Raw genomic sequence first — 15,829 nt, forward strand, 5'->3', positions numbered from 1 at the left:
ATGGGAGGTGTAGTATGGTATACATTCAGATATGATGGGAGGTGTAGTCTGGTGTATGGTCAGATATGATGGGAGGTGTAGTATGGTGTACAGTCAGATATGATGGGAGGTGTAGTATGGTATACAGTCAGATATGATGGGAGGTGTAGTGTCTGGTATACAGTCAGATATGATGGGAGGTGTAGTGTCTGGTATACAGTCAGATATGATGGGAGGTGTAGTGTCTGGTATACAGTCAGATATGATGGGAGGTGTAGTATGGTATACAGTCAGATATGATGGGAGGTGTAGTATGGTATACAGTCAGATATGATGGGAGGTGTAGTATGGTATACAGTCAGATATGATGGGAGGTGTAGTCTGGTGTATGGTCAGATATGATGGGAGGTGTAGTATGGTATACAGTCAGATATGATGGGAGGTGTAGTCTGGTGTATGGTCAGATATGATGGGAAGTGTAGTCTGGTATACAGTCAGATATGATGGGAGGTGTAGTGTGGTATACAGTCAGATATAATGGGAGGTGTAGTATGGTATACAGTCAGATATAATGGGAGGTGTAGTCTGGTATACAGTCAGATATAATGGGAGGTATAGTATGGTATACAGTCAGATATGATGGGAGGTGTAGTGTCTGGTATACAGTCAGATATGATGGGAGGTGTAGTATGGTATACAGTCAGATATGATGGGAGGTGTAGTGTCTGGTATACGGTCAGATATGATGGGTGATGTAGTATGGTATACAGTCAGATATGATGGGTGATGTAGTATGGTATACAGTCAGATATGATGGGAGGTGTAGTGTCTGGTATACAGTCAGATATGATGGGAGGTGTAGTGTCTGGTATACAGTCAGATATGATGGGAGGTGTAGTCTGGTGTATGGTCAGATATGATGGGAGGTGTAGTATGGTATACAGTCAGATATGATGGGAGGTGTAGTCTGGTGTATGGTCAGAAATGATGGGAGGTGTAGTATGGTGTACAGTCAGATATGATGGGAGGTGTAGTCTGGTGTATGGTCAGATATGATGGGAAGTGTAGTATGGTATACAGTCAGATATAATGGGAGGTGTAGTATGGTATACAGTCAGATATAATGGGAGGTATAGTATGGTATACAGTCAGATATGATGGGAGATGTAGTGTCTGGTATACAGTCAGATATGATGGGAGGTGTAGTATGGTATACAGTCAGATATGATGGGAGGTGTAGTCTGGTGTATGGTCAGATATGATGGGAGGTGTAGTATGGTATACAGTCAGATATGATGGGAGGTGTAGTATGGTGTATGGTCAGATATGATGGGAAGTGTAGTCTGGTATACAGTCAGATATGATGGGAGGTGTAGTGTCTGGTGTACGGTCAGATATGATGGGAAGTGTAGTCTGGTATACAGTCAGATATGATGGGAGGTGTAGTATAGTATACAGTCAGATATGATGGGAAGTGTAGTATGGTGTACAGTCAGATATGATGGGAGGTGTAGTGTCTGGTATACGGTCAGATATGATGGGAGGTGTAGTCTGGTATACAGTCAGATATGATGGGAGGTGTAGTATGGTAGACAGTCAGATATGATGGGAGGTGTAGTATGATATACAGTCAGATATGATGGGAAGTGTAGTATGGTATACAGTCAGATATGATGGGAGGTGTAGTGTCTGGTATACAGTCAGATATGATGGGAGGTGTAGTGTCTGGTATACAGTCAGATATGATGGGAAGTGTAGTCTGGTGTATGGTCAGATATGATGGGAGGTGTAGTATGGTATACAGTCAGATATGATGGGAGGTGTAGTCTGGTGTATGGTCAGAAATGATGGGAGGTGTAGTATGGTGTACAGTCAGATATGATGGGAGGTGTAGTCTGGTGTATGGTCAGATATGATGGGAAGTGTAATATGGTATACAGTCAGATATGATGGGAGGTGTAGTATGGTATACAGTCAGATATGATGGGAGGTGTAGTGTCTGGTATACAGTCAGATATGATGGGAGGTGTAGTATGGTATACAGTCAGATATGATGGGAGGTGTAGTATGGTATACAGTCAGATATGATGGGAGGTGTAGTATGGTATACAGTCAGATATGATGGGAGGTGTAGTGTCTGGTATACAGTCAGATATGATGGGAGGTGTAGTGTGATATACAGTCAGATATGATGGGAAGTGTAGTATGGTATACAGTCAGATATGATGGGAGGTGTAGTGTCTGGTATACAGTCAGATATGATGGGAGGTGTAGTATGGTATACAGTCAGATATGATGGGAGGTGTAGTATGGTATACAGTCAGATATGATGGGAGGTGTAGTCTGGTGTATGGTCAGATATGATGGGAGGTGTAGTATGGTATACAGTCAGATATAATGGGAGGTGTAGTCTGGTATACAGTCAGATATGATGGGAGGTGTAGTATGGTATACAGTCAGATATGATGGGAGGTGTAGTATGGTATACAGTCAGATATGATGGGAGGTGTAGTCTGGTGTATGGTCAGATATGATGGGAGGTGTAGTATGGTGTACAGTCAGATATGATGGGAGGTGTAGTATGGTATACAGTCAGATATGATGGGAGGTGTAGTGTCTGGTATACAGTCAGATATGATGGGAAGTGTAGTGTCTGGTATACAGTCAGATATGATGGGAGGTGTAGTATGGTATACAGTCAGATATGATGGGAGGTGTAGTATGGTATACAGTCAGATATGATGGGAGGTGTAGTATGGTATACAGTCAGATATGATGGGAGGTGTAGTGTCTGGTATACAGTCAGATATGATGGGAAGTGTAGTGTCTGGTATACAGTCAGATATGATGGGAGGTGTAGTATGGTATACAGTCAGATATGATGGGAGGTGTAGTGTCTGGTATACAGTCAGATATGATGGGAGGTGTAGTGTCTGGTATACAGTCAGATATGATGGGAGGTGTAGTATGGTATACAGTCAGATATGATGGGAGGTGTAGTATGGTATACAGTCAGATATGATGGGAGGTGTAGTATGGTATACAGTCAGATATGATGGGAGGTGTAGTCTGGTGTATGGTCAGATATGATGGGAGGTGTAGTATGGTGTACAGTCAGATATGATGGGAGGTGTAGTCTGGTGTATGGTCAGATATGATGGGAAGTGTAGTCTGGTATACAGTCAGATATGATGGGAGGTGTAGTGTGGTATACAGACAGATATAATGGGAGGTGTAGTATGGTATACAGTCAGATATAATGGGAGGTGTAGTCTGGTATACAGTCAGATATAATGGGAGGTATAGTATGGTATACAGTCAGATATGATGGGAGGTGTAGTGTCTGGTATACAGTCAGATATGATGGGAGGTGTAGTATGGTATACAGTCAGATATGATGGGAGGTGTAGTGTCTGGTATATGGTCAGATATGATGGGTGATGTAGTATGGTATACAGTCAGATATGATGGGTGATGTAGTATGGTATACAGTCAGATATGATGGGAGGTGTAGTCTGGTATACAGTCAGATATGATGGGAGGTGTAGTGTCTGGTATACAGTCAGATATGATGGGAGGTGTAGTGTCTGGTATACAGTCAGATATGATGGGAGGTGTAGTCTGGTGTATGGTCAGATATGATGGGAGGTGTAGTCTGGTGTATGGTCAGAAATGATGGGAGGTGTAGTATGGTGTACAGTCAGATATGATGGGAGGTGTAGTCTGGTGTATGGTCAGATATGATGGGAAGTGTAGTCTGGTATACAGTCAGATATAATGGGAGGTGTAGTATGGTATACAGTCAGATATAATGGGAGGTATAGTATGGTATACAGTCAGATATGATGGGAGATTTAGTGTCTGGTATACAGTCAGATATGATGGGAGGTGTAGTATGGTATACAGTCAGATATGATGGGAGGTGTAGTGTCTGGTGTACGGTCAGATATGATGGGAAGTGTAGTCTGGTATACAGTCAGATATGATGGGAGGTGTAGTATAGTATACAGTCAGATATGATGGGAAGTGTAGTATGGTGTACAGTCAGATATGATGGGAGGTGTAGTGTCTGGTATACGGTCAGATATGATGGGAGGTGTAGTCTGGTATACAGTCAGATATGATGGGAGGTGTAGTATGGTAGACAGTCAGATATGATGGGAGGTGTAGTATGATATACAGTCAGATATGATGGGAGGTGTAGTGTCTGGTATACAGTCAGATATGATGGGAGGTGTAGTGTCTGGTATACAGTCAGATATGATGGGAAGTGTAGTCTGGTGTATGGTCAGATATGATGGGAGGTGTAGTATGGTGTACAGTCAGATATGATGGGAGGTGTAGTATGGTATACAGTCAGATATGATGGGAGGTGTAGTATGGTATACAGTCAGATATGATGGGAGGTGTAGTGTCTGGTATACAGTCAGATATGATGGGAGGTGTAGTGTCTGGTATACAGTCAGATATGATGGGAAGTGTAGTCTGGTGTATGGTCAGATATGATGGGAGGTGTAGTATGGTGTACAGTCAGATATGATGGGAGGTGTAGTATGGTATACAGTCAGATATGATGGGAGGTGTAGTCTGGTGTATGGTCAGAAATGATGGGAGGTGTAGTATGGTGTACAGTCAGATATGATGGGAGGTGTAGTCTGGTGTATGGTCAGATATGATGGGAAGTGTAATATGGTATACAGTCAGATATGATGGGAAGTGTAGTATGGTATACAGTCAGATATGATGGGAAGTGTAGTATGGTATACAGTCAGATATGATGGGAGGTGTAGTCTGGTATACAGTCATATATGATGGGAGGTTTAGTATGGTATACAGTCAGATATGATGGGAGGTGTAGTATGGTATACAGTCAGATATGATGGGAGGTGTAGTATGGTATACAGTCAGATATGATGGGAGGTTTAGTATGGTATACAGTCAGATATGATGGGATGTGTAGTATGGTATACAGTCAGATATGATGGGAGGTGTAGTCTGGTGTATGGTCAGATATGATGGGAGGTGTAGTATGGTGTACAGTCAGATATGATGGGAGGTGTAGTCTGGTGTATGGTCAGATATGATGGGAAGTGTAGTCTGGTATACAGTCAGATATGATGGGAGGTGTAGTATGGTATACAGTCAGATATGATGGGAGGTGTAGTGTAGTATACAGTCAGATATGATGGGAGGTGTAGTATCGTATACAGTCAGATATGATGGGAGGTGTAGTGTGGTATACAGTCAGATATGATGGGAAGTGTAGTATGGTATACAGTCAGATATGATGGGAGGTGCAGTATGATATACAGTCAGATATGATGGGAGGTGTAGTCTGGTGTATGGTCAGATATGATGGGAGGTGTAGTATGATATACAGTCAGATATGATGGGAGGTGTAGTCTGGTGTATGGTCAGATATGATGGGAGGTGTAGTATGGTATACAGTCAGATATGATGGGAGGTGTAGTCTGGTATACAGTCAGATATGATGGGAGGTGTAGTATGGTATACAGTCAGATATGATGGGAGGTGTAGTCTGGTGTATGGTCAGATATGATGGGAGGTGTAGTGTGGTATACAGTCAGATATGACGGGAAGTGTAGTCTGGTATACAGTCAGATATGATGGGAGGTGTAGTCTGGTGAACGGTCAGATATGATGGGAAGTGTAGTCTGGTATACAGTCAGATATGATGTGAGGTGTAGTATGGTATACAGTCAGATATGATGTGAGGTGTAGTGTCTGGTATACAGTCAGATATGATGGGAAGTGTAGTCTGGTATACAGTCAGATATGATGGGAGGTGTAGTCTGGTATACAGTCAGATATGATGGGAGGTGTAGTATGGTATACAGTCAGATATGATGGGAGGTGTAGTCTGGTGTACAGTCAGATATGATGGGAGGTGTAGTCTGGTATACAGTCAGATATGATGGGAGGTGTAGTCTGGTGTACAGTCAGATATAATGGGAGGTGTAGTATGGTATACAGTCAGATATGATGGGAGGTGTAGTATGGTATACAGTCAGATATGATGGGAGGTGTAGTCTGGTATACAGTCAGATATGATGGGAGGTGTAGTATGGTATACAGTCAGATATGATGGGAGGTGTAGTATGGTATACAGTCAGATATGATGGGAGGTGTAGTCTGGTATACAGTCAGATATGATGGGAGGTGTAGTATGGTATACAGTCAGATATGATGGGAGGTGTAGTCTGGTATACAGTTAGATATGATGGGAGGTGTAGTATGGTATACAGTCAGATATGATGGGAGGTGTAGTCTGGTGTACAGTCAGATATGATGGGAGGTGTAGTATGGTATACAGTTAGATATGATGGGAGGTGTAGTCTGGTATACAGTCAGATATGATGGGAGGTGTAGTATGGTATACAGTCAGATATGATGGGAGGTGTAGTCTGGTATACAGTCAGATATGATGGGAGGTGTAGTATGGTATACAGTCAGATATGATGGGAGGTGTAGTCTGGTGTACAGTCAGATATGATGGGAGGTGTAGTATGGTATACAGTCAGATATGATGGGAGGTGTAGTCTTGTGTACAGTCAGATATGATGGGAGGTGTAGTCTGGTATACAGTCAGATATGATGGGAGGTGTAGTCTGGTATACAGTCAGATATGATGGGAGGTGTAGTATGGTATACAGTCAGATATGATGGGAGGTGTAGTCTGGTGTACAGTCAGATATGATGGGAGGTGTAGTCTGGTATACAGTCATATATGATGGGAGGTGTAGTCTGGTGTACAGTCAGATATGATGGGAGGTGTAGTCTGGTGTATGGTCAGATATGATGGGAGGTGTAGTATGGTATACAGTCATGTATGATGGGAGGTGTAGTCTGGTGTATGGTCAGATATGATGGGAGGTGTAGTATGGTATACAGTCAGATATGATGGGAGGTGTAGTCTGGTATACAGTCAGATATGATGGGAGGTGTAGTATGGTATACAGTCAGATATGATGGGAGGTGTAGTCTGGTATACAGTCAGAATGATGGGAGGTGTAGTCTGGTATACAGTCAGATATAATGGGAGGTGTAGTATGGTATACAGTCAGATATGGTGGGAGGTGTAGTCTGGTATACAGTCAGATATGATGGGAAGTGTAGTATGGTATACAGTCAGATATGATGGGAGGTGTAGTGTGCTGTACAGTCAGATATGATGGGAGGTGTAGTATGGTATACAGTCAGATATGATGGGAAGTGTAGTATGGTATACAGTCAGATATGATGGGAGGTGTAGTATGGTATACAGTCAGATATGATGGGAGGTGTAGTGTGGTATACAGTCAGATATGATGGGAGGTGTAGTCTGGTATACAGTCAGATATGATGGGAGGTGTAGTATGGTATACAGTCAGATATAATGGGAGGTGTAGTCTGGTATACAGTCAGATATGATGGGAGGTGTAGTATGGTATACAGTCAGATATGATGGGAGCTGTAGTCTGGTGTACGATGTGCAGTGGTTGGTTGTAGACCTGTTAGGGATGACGTCATGGTGGGGGGGTCTCTCACACTGATGCTGGGGGGAGGAGGAGACTCTTCAGCACATTCACCTCCTGCTCCTGGATGAGGCTTTTCTGTAGCTTTATCTCAGACTCGGGTAATCCCTGCAGCCCCCGCTGCCCCCATGTGACTGACAGCCGCACACATCTGGGCAGCCATCTATTGTCTCTGCCGCTGCCAGCCCCCTGAATGGAGAGAAGGGCCCGAGCCTCAATGCTTCCATTGCTGCTGGCTCTGCTGCTCCTGCTCCAGGTAGGACAACTCCCATCATCCAATGGGGGGGGGGGGGGGGGGCATTGGACCATGATGGTCTGTGCTCAGTGATGGGTTCATGTGTTTTGTCATCTTGCTTTTTCTATTGATTTGATAAGGGTCCAGACAATGAGCCTGTGTGCGCCCTGCGTGTTACCCCCCCTCGTGTGTGCGCCCTGCGTGTTACCCCCCCTCGTGTGTGTGCGCCCTGCGTGTTACCCCCCCTCGTGTGTGCCCTGCGTGTTACCCCCCCTCGTGTGTGCGCCCTGCGTGTTACCCCCCCTCGTGTGTGCCCTGCGTGTTACCCCCCTCGTGTGTGCGCCCTGCGTGTTACCCCCCCTCGTGTGTGCCCTGCGTGTTACCCCCCCTCGTGTGTGCGCCCTGCGTGTTACCCCCCTTGAGTGCGCCCTGCATGTTACCCCCCCCCTCGTGTGCGCCCCGCGTGTTACCCCCCTCGTGTGTGCCCTGCTTGTATATTCCCCCTGAATGTTTCTTCTCTCTTACATGTGTTACCCCTGTATACTCTCTGCATGTTTCCCCCACTGTTATTGGGCTCTGGTATCCCCATTTGTATTCTCCTTTCTAAGTATTTCGATCAAGAGCTTGTGATATCGTAAAGATCTAAGTTTTTTTTGTTATTTGGGAACTTCCATTCCCCACCATGTATTGCACTATTTGGGGGGGGGGGGGGGGGGGGGGTGACAGATGATCAGACAATGGGTGTATAATAGGGCAGGGACATAATATCCACATAGAATCAGACAGACGGCAGCGTGCTTCTGTATTGTATGGACATTTATACTGACGTCTTGCACTTTTAGCAAAGATTCTCTGCATTAAGAGGAAAATATTACTTCGTAGGAATCCACAAATCCCAGCTATGGCAGAAACCTGTCTGTACTCATAGTCATTTTGGTGATTGGACTGAATACCCCCCCATTGGGATGATTCCACACTTTTATTTTAACCACTGAAGTGCTGCCCGCTAACACTGCTGCCCTAGGCACAGGCCGTGTACTAGGAAATATGGCCCTGTATGTAATGGCAGAAACTTCTGCTCCAGGACACTCGCGACGCAGAGGAAATCATTTTATTTTTGACTGGTGTTTCTCCACATCAAGAAAAAGGCAACTTTTCCGGAATCACTATTTCATTTAAAGCAAATCCTTAGATGTATCTAAAAAATGTCTGCAAGCCTAATGGAAGGAGTTCTAGACCTTATCAAGCTGTTTCCTGGGCTCCAAGATAGAAAACATGGCCCCAAGGACGACAATTGTACTATTGGGAAGAAGAAAACAGCTCCTCCAACCCAGAGTGTAGCAGAAGATGTTGGTTGTTCCCCTTCAGCTGTGTGTAAAATATGGGGGAAAGTTCAAAGAAAATAGGAAGGTTATGGAACATACAGGGAGAGCGAGGAAGACGTCACAGCATCAAGATAGAAAACTCACAGCAATAGAAAATGTCCAATACAACAAATGAGAATAGTGACAATGGGGCAGGTGTACTACTGCAAATTGCCAGAATTATTGTATAATTGGTGACAAGAAACTGCTTTTATATGACTTGCAACACTTTTCTGGCATGGCGGGAAAAAGGTGTGGCCTTGTGCAAGATTGTGGCGCCCCCTAAGTCAACATAGTTGGCCTAAACTGAGACCAGTAATAAATCTGGCATCTTCACACTCTCTGCTCAAAGCCTACACTGTCAAGTTATAGTAAATCTGGGCCAATGTTGTAAGAAATTTCTGAATGAAATGGGACTAACATAGAGAACCTGAAGAGAAGGATACAGGGGCGAAAGAAGAATCCTGGATGATGGGGAGAAGTGACCTCACCGATCAGTCTGCAATCTGCATTGGCCGAGGAGGTGACAGGAACATCTGTCTGGGGCCGATCTGATAAATCTATAGAGCCAATTACATTGGAAAACTGCAATATAGAGGAGAAGACCGTTTAGATAGAGGGAGGATAGCTGGGGATAGGTAATAAAACCTGGGGGGGGGGGGGGGGGGGTGTAGATCATTCCTAAGTGATAAGAGGAAAGGGAATATAAATAAGCACATGAGGTGCATGTATACTAATGCCAACAGCCTCAATAATAAGATGGAGGAACTGGAACTATTAATGATGGTGGGAATAAGGGAGACATGGCTGGATGTGAGCTATGACTGGGCGGTTAATATACAGGGGTACAGTCTGTTCAGGAATGACCATACAGGTAATGAAGGGGGGTTGGGGGTGCCGCTTATATGTAAAATCCTGTCTTAGGCCAATTTTGAGAGAGGACATGTGTGAGGAGAGATCATGTGGAATCTCTGTGAGTGGAAATAATGGGAGGTGGTAAGAACAAGAAATTACTGATAGGGGTTTGTTATAAGACACAAAGTACAGTGATCCCTCAACATATGATGGTAATTCATTCCAAATGAACCATCATTACTTGAATGCATCGTATGTTGAGGGATCCGTGCAATAATAATATAGAAAGTTACTCACGTTTCTCTGCCGCTTTGGACTGTCACCACTGCCCTGGATTGTCGCTCTCCATCGCAGTCATCACGTCCCCAGGGTGTCCCGTCACTCCGGACTGTCACCACTGCCCTGAATTGTCGCTCACCATCGCAATCATCACGTCCCCGGGGTGTCCCCGCCGCTCCGGACTGTCACCGCTGCCCTGGATTGTCGCTCTCCATCGCAGTCATCATGTCCCCGCTGCTCCAGACCGTCACCACTGCCCTGGATTGTCGCTCTCCATCGCATTCATCACGTCACCGGGGTGTCCCCGCCACTCCGGACTGTCACCACTGCCCTGGATTGTCGCTCTCCATCGCAGTCATCACGTCCCCGGGGTGTCCCCGCTGCTCCGGACTGTCACCACTGCCCTGGATTGTCGCTCTCCATCGCAGTCATCACGTCCCCAGGGTGTCCCCGCCGCTCCGAACCGTCACCGCTGCCCTGGATTGTCGTTCTCCATCGCAGTCATCGCGTCCTCAGGGTGTCCCCACCGCTCCGGACTGTCCCTACTGCCCTGGATTGTCGCTCTCCATCGCAATCATCACGTCCCCGGGGTGTCCCCGTCGCTCCGGACCGTCACCACTGCCCTGGATTGTCGCTCTCCATCGCAGTCATCATGTTTCCCGCGGGGTTCCCCGCTGCTCCGGACTGTAATCACTGCCCTGGATTGTCGCTCTCCATCTCAGTCATCACGTCCCGGGGGTGTCCCCGCCGCTCCGGACCGTCACCGCTGCCCTGGATTGTCGCTCTCCATCGCAGTCATCACATCCCCGCCGCTCCAGACCGTCACCACTGCCCTGGTTTGTTGCTCTCCATCGCAGTCATCACGTCAACGGGGTGTCCCCGCCACTCCGGACTGTCACCACTGCCCTGGATTGTCGCTCTCCATCACAGTCATCACGTCCTCAGGGTGTCCCCACCGCTCCGAACTGTCACCACTGCCCTGGTTTTTCGCTCTCCATCGCAGTCATCATGTCCCCGGGGTGTCCCGCCGCTCCGGACTGTCACCACTGCCCTGGATTGTCGCTCTCCATCGCAGTCATCACGTCCCCGGGGTGTCCCCGCTGCTCCGGACTGTAACCACTGCCCTGGATTGTCGCTCTCCATCGCAGCCATCACGTCCCCAGGGTTCCCCGCTGCTCCGGACTGTAATCACTGCCCTGGATTGTCGCTCTCCATCTCAGTCATCACGTCCCGGGGGTGTCCCCGCCGCTCCGGACCGTCACCGCTGCCCTGGATTGTCGCTCTCCATCGCAGTCATCACATCCCCGCCGCTCCAGACCGTCACCACTGCCCTGGTTTGTTGCTCTCCATCGCAGTCATCACGTCAACGGGGTGTCCCCGCCACTCCGGACTGTCACCACTGCCCTGGATTGTCGCTCTCCATCGCAGTCATCACATTCCCAGGGTGTCCCCGTATCTCCGGACTGTCACCACTGCCCTGGATTGTCGCTCTCCATCACAGTCATCACGTCCTCAGGGTGTCCCCACCGCTCCGGACTGTCACCACTGCCCTGGATTTTCGCTCTCCATCGCAGTCATCATGTCCCCGGGGTGTCCCCGCTGCTCCGGACTGTAACCACTGCCCTGGATTGTCGCTCTCCATCGCAGCCATCACGTCCCCAGGGTTTCCCGCTGCTCCGGACTGTCACCACTGCCCTGGATTGTCGCTCACCATCGCAGTCATCACGTCGCTGCACACTCTGCTCCTATTGGATGACGGCGTGCGTGGCGACGTAATGACGACGGAGAGCGATGACCATGAAGAGGACGGTCCGGAACATCGGGGACAGGTTAGTGACACTCCCCAGAGCACACAGGGCACATTAAACGGCTATCCGGCGGCAACTGAAGCAGTCTGAGCTGCCGGATAGCAGTTTATGCGATTGCCTCGACATATAAAAGCATTGCATGTTAATGCTGCCTTCAGCATACGAATGCCTCTGAGAGGCCATCGTATGTTGAAATGATCATAGGTCGGGGGGATCACTGTACAGTGATCCCTTAACTTACAATGGCCTCAGCATACAATAGTTATAACATAGAATGGTCTTTTCTGGCCCATTATAACTATAAACCAGACACCACATACAATGTACAGACAGTCCAGATCTGTGATACCTGTCAATGACTGGAAGAACCGACTGATCATAATGGGCATTCACTGGTGAAACCCCTGTTTTACTGAAGTGTATGCACTGAATTCTTGTCTGGTAGCGCTTCCTACAGTCCAGGGAGGTATTACATGTTCTGTATTCTTTACCTGTATTACTGAAGTGTATGCACTTGTTACACTGAGCGCTCCAGGCCCCCTGCTGGCCTCGGAGCGCTCACAGCGTGTCCCCAGGCAGCGCTCCGGCGTCACAGCGTGTGCATCCCCGCTCTCTAGGGCGCGCGTGCAACGGGACTCTTAGATCTAAAGGACCAGTGCACAGGTGATTGGTGCCTGGTCCAAAGTGGTTTATTAAGGGTTAAGCTTTGTGAGAGGGAGTGCTGTTTGGACTTAATTAGGCCTCACCTGTACACTGCCTATAAGTACCGTCTCCTCCCACAGCCTCCTGTCGGATCTTTGTTGCCTTTGTGCCTGAGAGAAAGCATGCCTTGTTCCTGTGTTCCCTGCCTGTTGCCGTTCCCGTTACTACTGACTTCCGCCTGTGAACCTGAGCCGCCTGCCCTGACCATTTGCTACGTCTGACTACGCCTTTGCCTGATCCTCTTGTACCTTGCCTTATCTCAGCAGCCAGAGAGGTTGAGTTGCTACTGGGTGGAACGACCTGGGGGTTACTTGCCGCAGCAAGTCCATCCTGCTTTGCGGTGGGCTCTGGTGAAAACCAGTAACTCCTTAGACTCCGTTCCCCTGGTACGGCCCACGTCATCACCTCTCTGGCACAGCGGATCCACCACCAGCCTCCGCTACCAGCCTGGACCCTGACAGCACTGAATTCCTGTCTGGTAGTGCCCCCTACAGTGTAGGGAGGTATTACACGTTCTGTATTACTGAAGTGTATGCACTGACTGGTGTCTGGTAGCGCTTCCTACAGTACAGAGAGGTATTACATGTTCTGTACTCTTTACCTGTATTACTGAAGTGTATGCACTGACTGGTGTCTGGTAGCGCTTCCTACAGTACAGAGAGGTATTACATGTTCTGTACTCTTTACCTGTATTACTGAAGTGTATGCACTGACTGGTGTCTGGTAGCGCTTCCTACAGTACAGGGAGGTATTACATGTTCTGTACTCTTTACCTGTATTACTGAAGTGTATATACTGACTGGTGTCTGGTAGTGCCCTCTACAGTACAGGGAGGTATTAATGTTCTTTACCTGTATTACTGAAGTGTATGCACTGAATTCCTGTATGGTAGCGCCCCCTACAGTACAGGGAGGTATTACATGTTCTGTACTCTTTACCTGTATTACTGAAGTGTATATACTGACTGGTGTCTGGTAGTGCCCTCTACAGTACAGGGAGGTATTAATGTTCTTTACCTGTATTACTGAAGTGTATGCACTGAATTCCTGTCTGGTAGCGCCCCCTACAGTACAGGGAGGTATTACATGTTCTGTACTCTTTACCTGTATTACTGAAGTGTATGTACTGACTGGTGTCTGGTAGCGCCCCCTACAGTACAGGGAGGTATTAAATGTTCTTTACCTGTATTACTGAAGTGTATGTACTGACTGGTGTCTGGTAGCGCCCCATACAGTACAGGAGGGTATTACACGTTCTATACCTTTTACCTGTGTTACTGAAGTGTATATACTGACTGGTGTCTAGTAGTGCCCCCTACAGTACAGGGAGGTATTACATGTTCTGTACTCTGTACCTTTGCCAGGGTTAGCTGCTCCTTTGGACACCAGGTGAGGACAGCTCAATGTTCCTTTTTATTTATTTTTTTAGGACACTGTGTACTGTACAGGACCCTGAAGAAGCTCCTGTCCTCTACATAGACAGTGATTACGGCTCCCAGCAGGGTGTGTGCGGGTGTGTCTCCTGAGACTTCCAGCAGAGCAGACATTTCCAACAAGCCTTCCCCAGGTTTGTGGCAGATTCCTGGGGAAGAAGCTCCTGCAATGGAGCCTCGTGGCTCCACTCCCCATTCCAGGCTGGCGGGAAGTTGAGTGAAAACTTCGACAGCCATTGTTCCGGCCAGGAGAAGATCGGGCAGAGTCTGCAGCAATGCAAGCTCTGCTTCCCAGGCTACGGGTGCCAGCCAGAGATCCACTGGTGGAAGAAGGGCACGGAAAAGCAGTGTGGAGATGTGGTCGGAGAGTGGGCCCGGCGAGTCCAGTTCCACGTACTGCTCCCGCATGGCCGCAAGGTTTGCGGAGTACGAGCAGCGCGGCAAGGAACTGAGGATGGCCAGAGAGGATCTGCGTGCGGCCCAGAGTCTGATGAGCGCCGCATCCAGAAAGAGCAAGCCAGAACTGAAGAAGAGGATAGCATCGCTGAAGGGCGAGATTGTGAAGCTGGAGGCGAGGAGAGCGGAGATACTGGAGGGGAGTGGTCTCTTTGAGGAGAAGCTGATCAACAGCGATCAGTTTGCTGCCATGAAATCCCCAGGTAAGGTGGAGGTGGATGATGGGGAGAGTAGTGGCGGCGAAGATTGTGAGGATGGTGGTGAAGAGGTAAAGGAGGAAGAGAAGATTGAGGAAAGTGTGAAAGTTACTCCATGTGAAACCCAGGACAGCTACATTGAGGCTGGACAGGTGGCACTACCGCCCAGCGAGAGTGAGGAGGATGACGTGGAGGGTGAGGCTGGGGGTCTGCTGAGGGCAATTGTGATGCAGGAGTCCCCAGCCCACCTCCAGAATTTCACCTTTGGGGACGAGGAATGTGAGGATGTGGTGGTCCAGCAGAGGTCTAAGAAACGCAAGACAAAGGAGACGGTACAATATGTGTTTGTCCCTTTCCAGCAGTCTGGGCCAGCTGCAAAGCTGGTTCAGGCTGCGGGCTCCCCCAAACTGCCAGACCCAGTTCCTGTGGTGGAGCGGGGCCAGCATGGGGAGTACAGTATGGCATCAGGAAAGGCTAAGGGCGCAATAGTTGTGAAGCCCACCCATCCTGTCGGTAGGGAAGGGCAGGATGGTCTCATGCCGGGCAGCTCTGGCACTGCAGGACCGTCCCAGGGTGGCAGGGGGCGTGTCCAAGTGCCAGAGGCAAGTTACGCTGCCGTGTGCTCGTGGGGCGGTTCCCCGAGTACTGTGGGCACTACTGGCGCCGCGGGGCACTCCCCTGTGAGGAGGGGGGGGGAGTGTCCGGGCGCCAGAGAGCGTTGAGTCCGTGTACTCGGGGGGTGGTCCCCCGAGTACAGTTTGTTCTGCGGGCACTGCAGGGCACTCACCTGTGAGGGGGGGAGTGTCCCGGTGCTGGGATCAGTGTCCGGCAATGGTGCCGTGGGAGGAGCTGGGGTGCGCTCGGGGGGGCAGCCCCAGACTCAGGAGGCATCATTGCCCAGTCAGGAGGAAGAGCCATCGTCAGCAGCAGCCAAGCCAGAAAAAAAGAATGTAGCTAAGCCAGCGGTACTACAATTCCCAGCCAGCC

General features: G+C 48.4%; 1 protein-coding gene across 1 annotated transcript in view; it reads left to right on the forward strand.

Moving 5' to 3' along the window:
• Positions 1-7,521: 7,521 nt before the first annotated feature.
• The window catches only part of LOC130332655 (receptor-type tyrosine-protein phosphatase O-like), a gene marked incomplete at its 3' end in the record, with an annotated part of 168,328 nt that continues 160,020 nt past the window's right edge, over positions 7,522-15,829 (forward strand). The window contains 1 exon segment of the mRNA XM_056553817.1: positions 7,522-7,770. Coding sequence (XP_056409792.1) covers positions 7,708-7,770 — 63 coding nt within the window.

Source organism: Hyla sarda, unplaced genomic scaffold, assembly GCF_029499605.1.
Source record: "Hyla sarda isolate aHylSar1 unplaced genomic scaffold, aHylSar1.hap1 scaffold_385, whole genome shotgun sequence".
Taxonomy (NCBI): Eukaryota; Metazoa; Chordata; class Amphibia; order Anura; family Hylidae; genus Hyla; species Hyla sarda.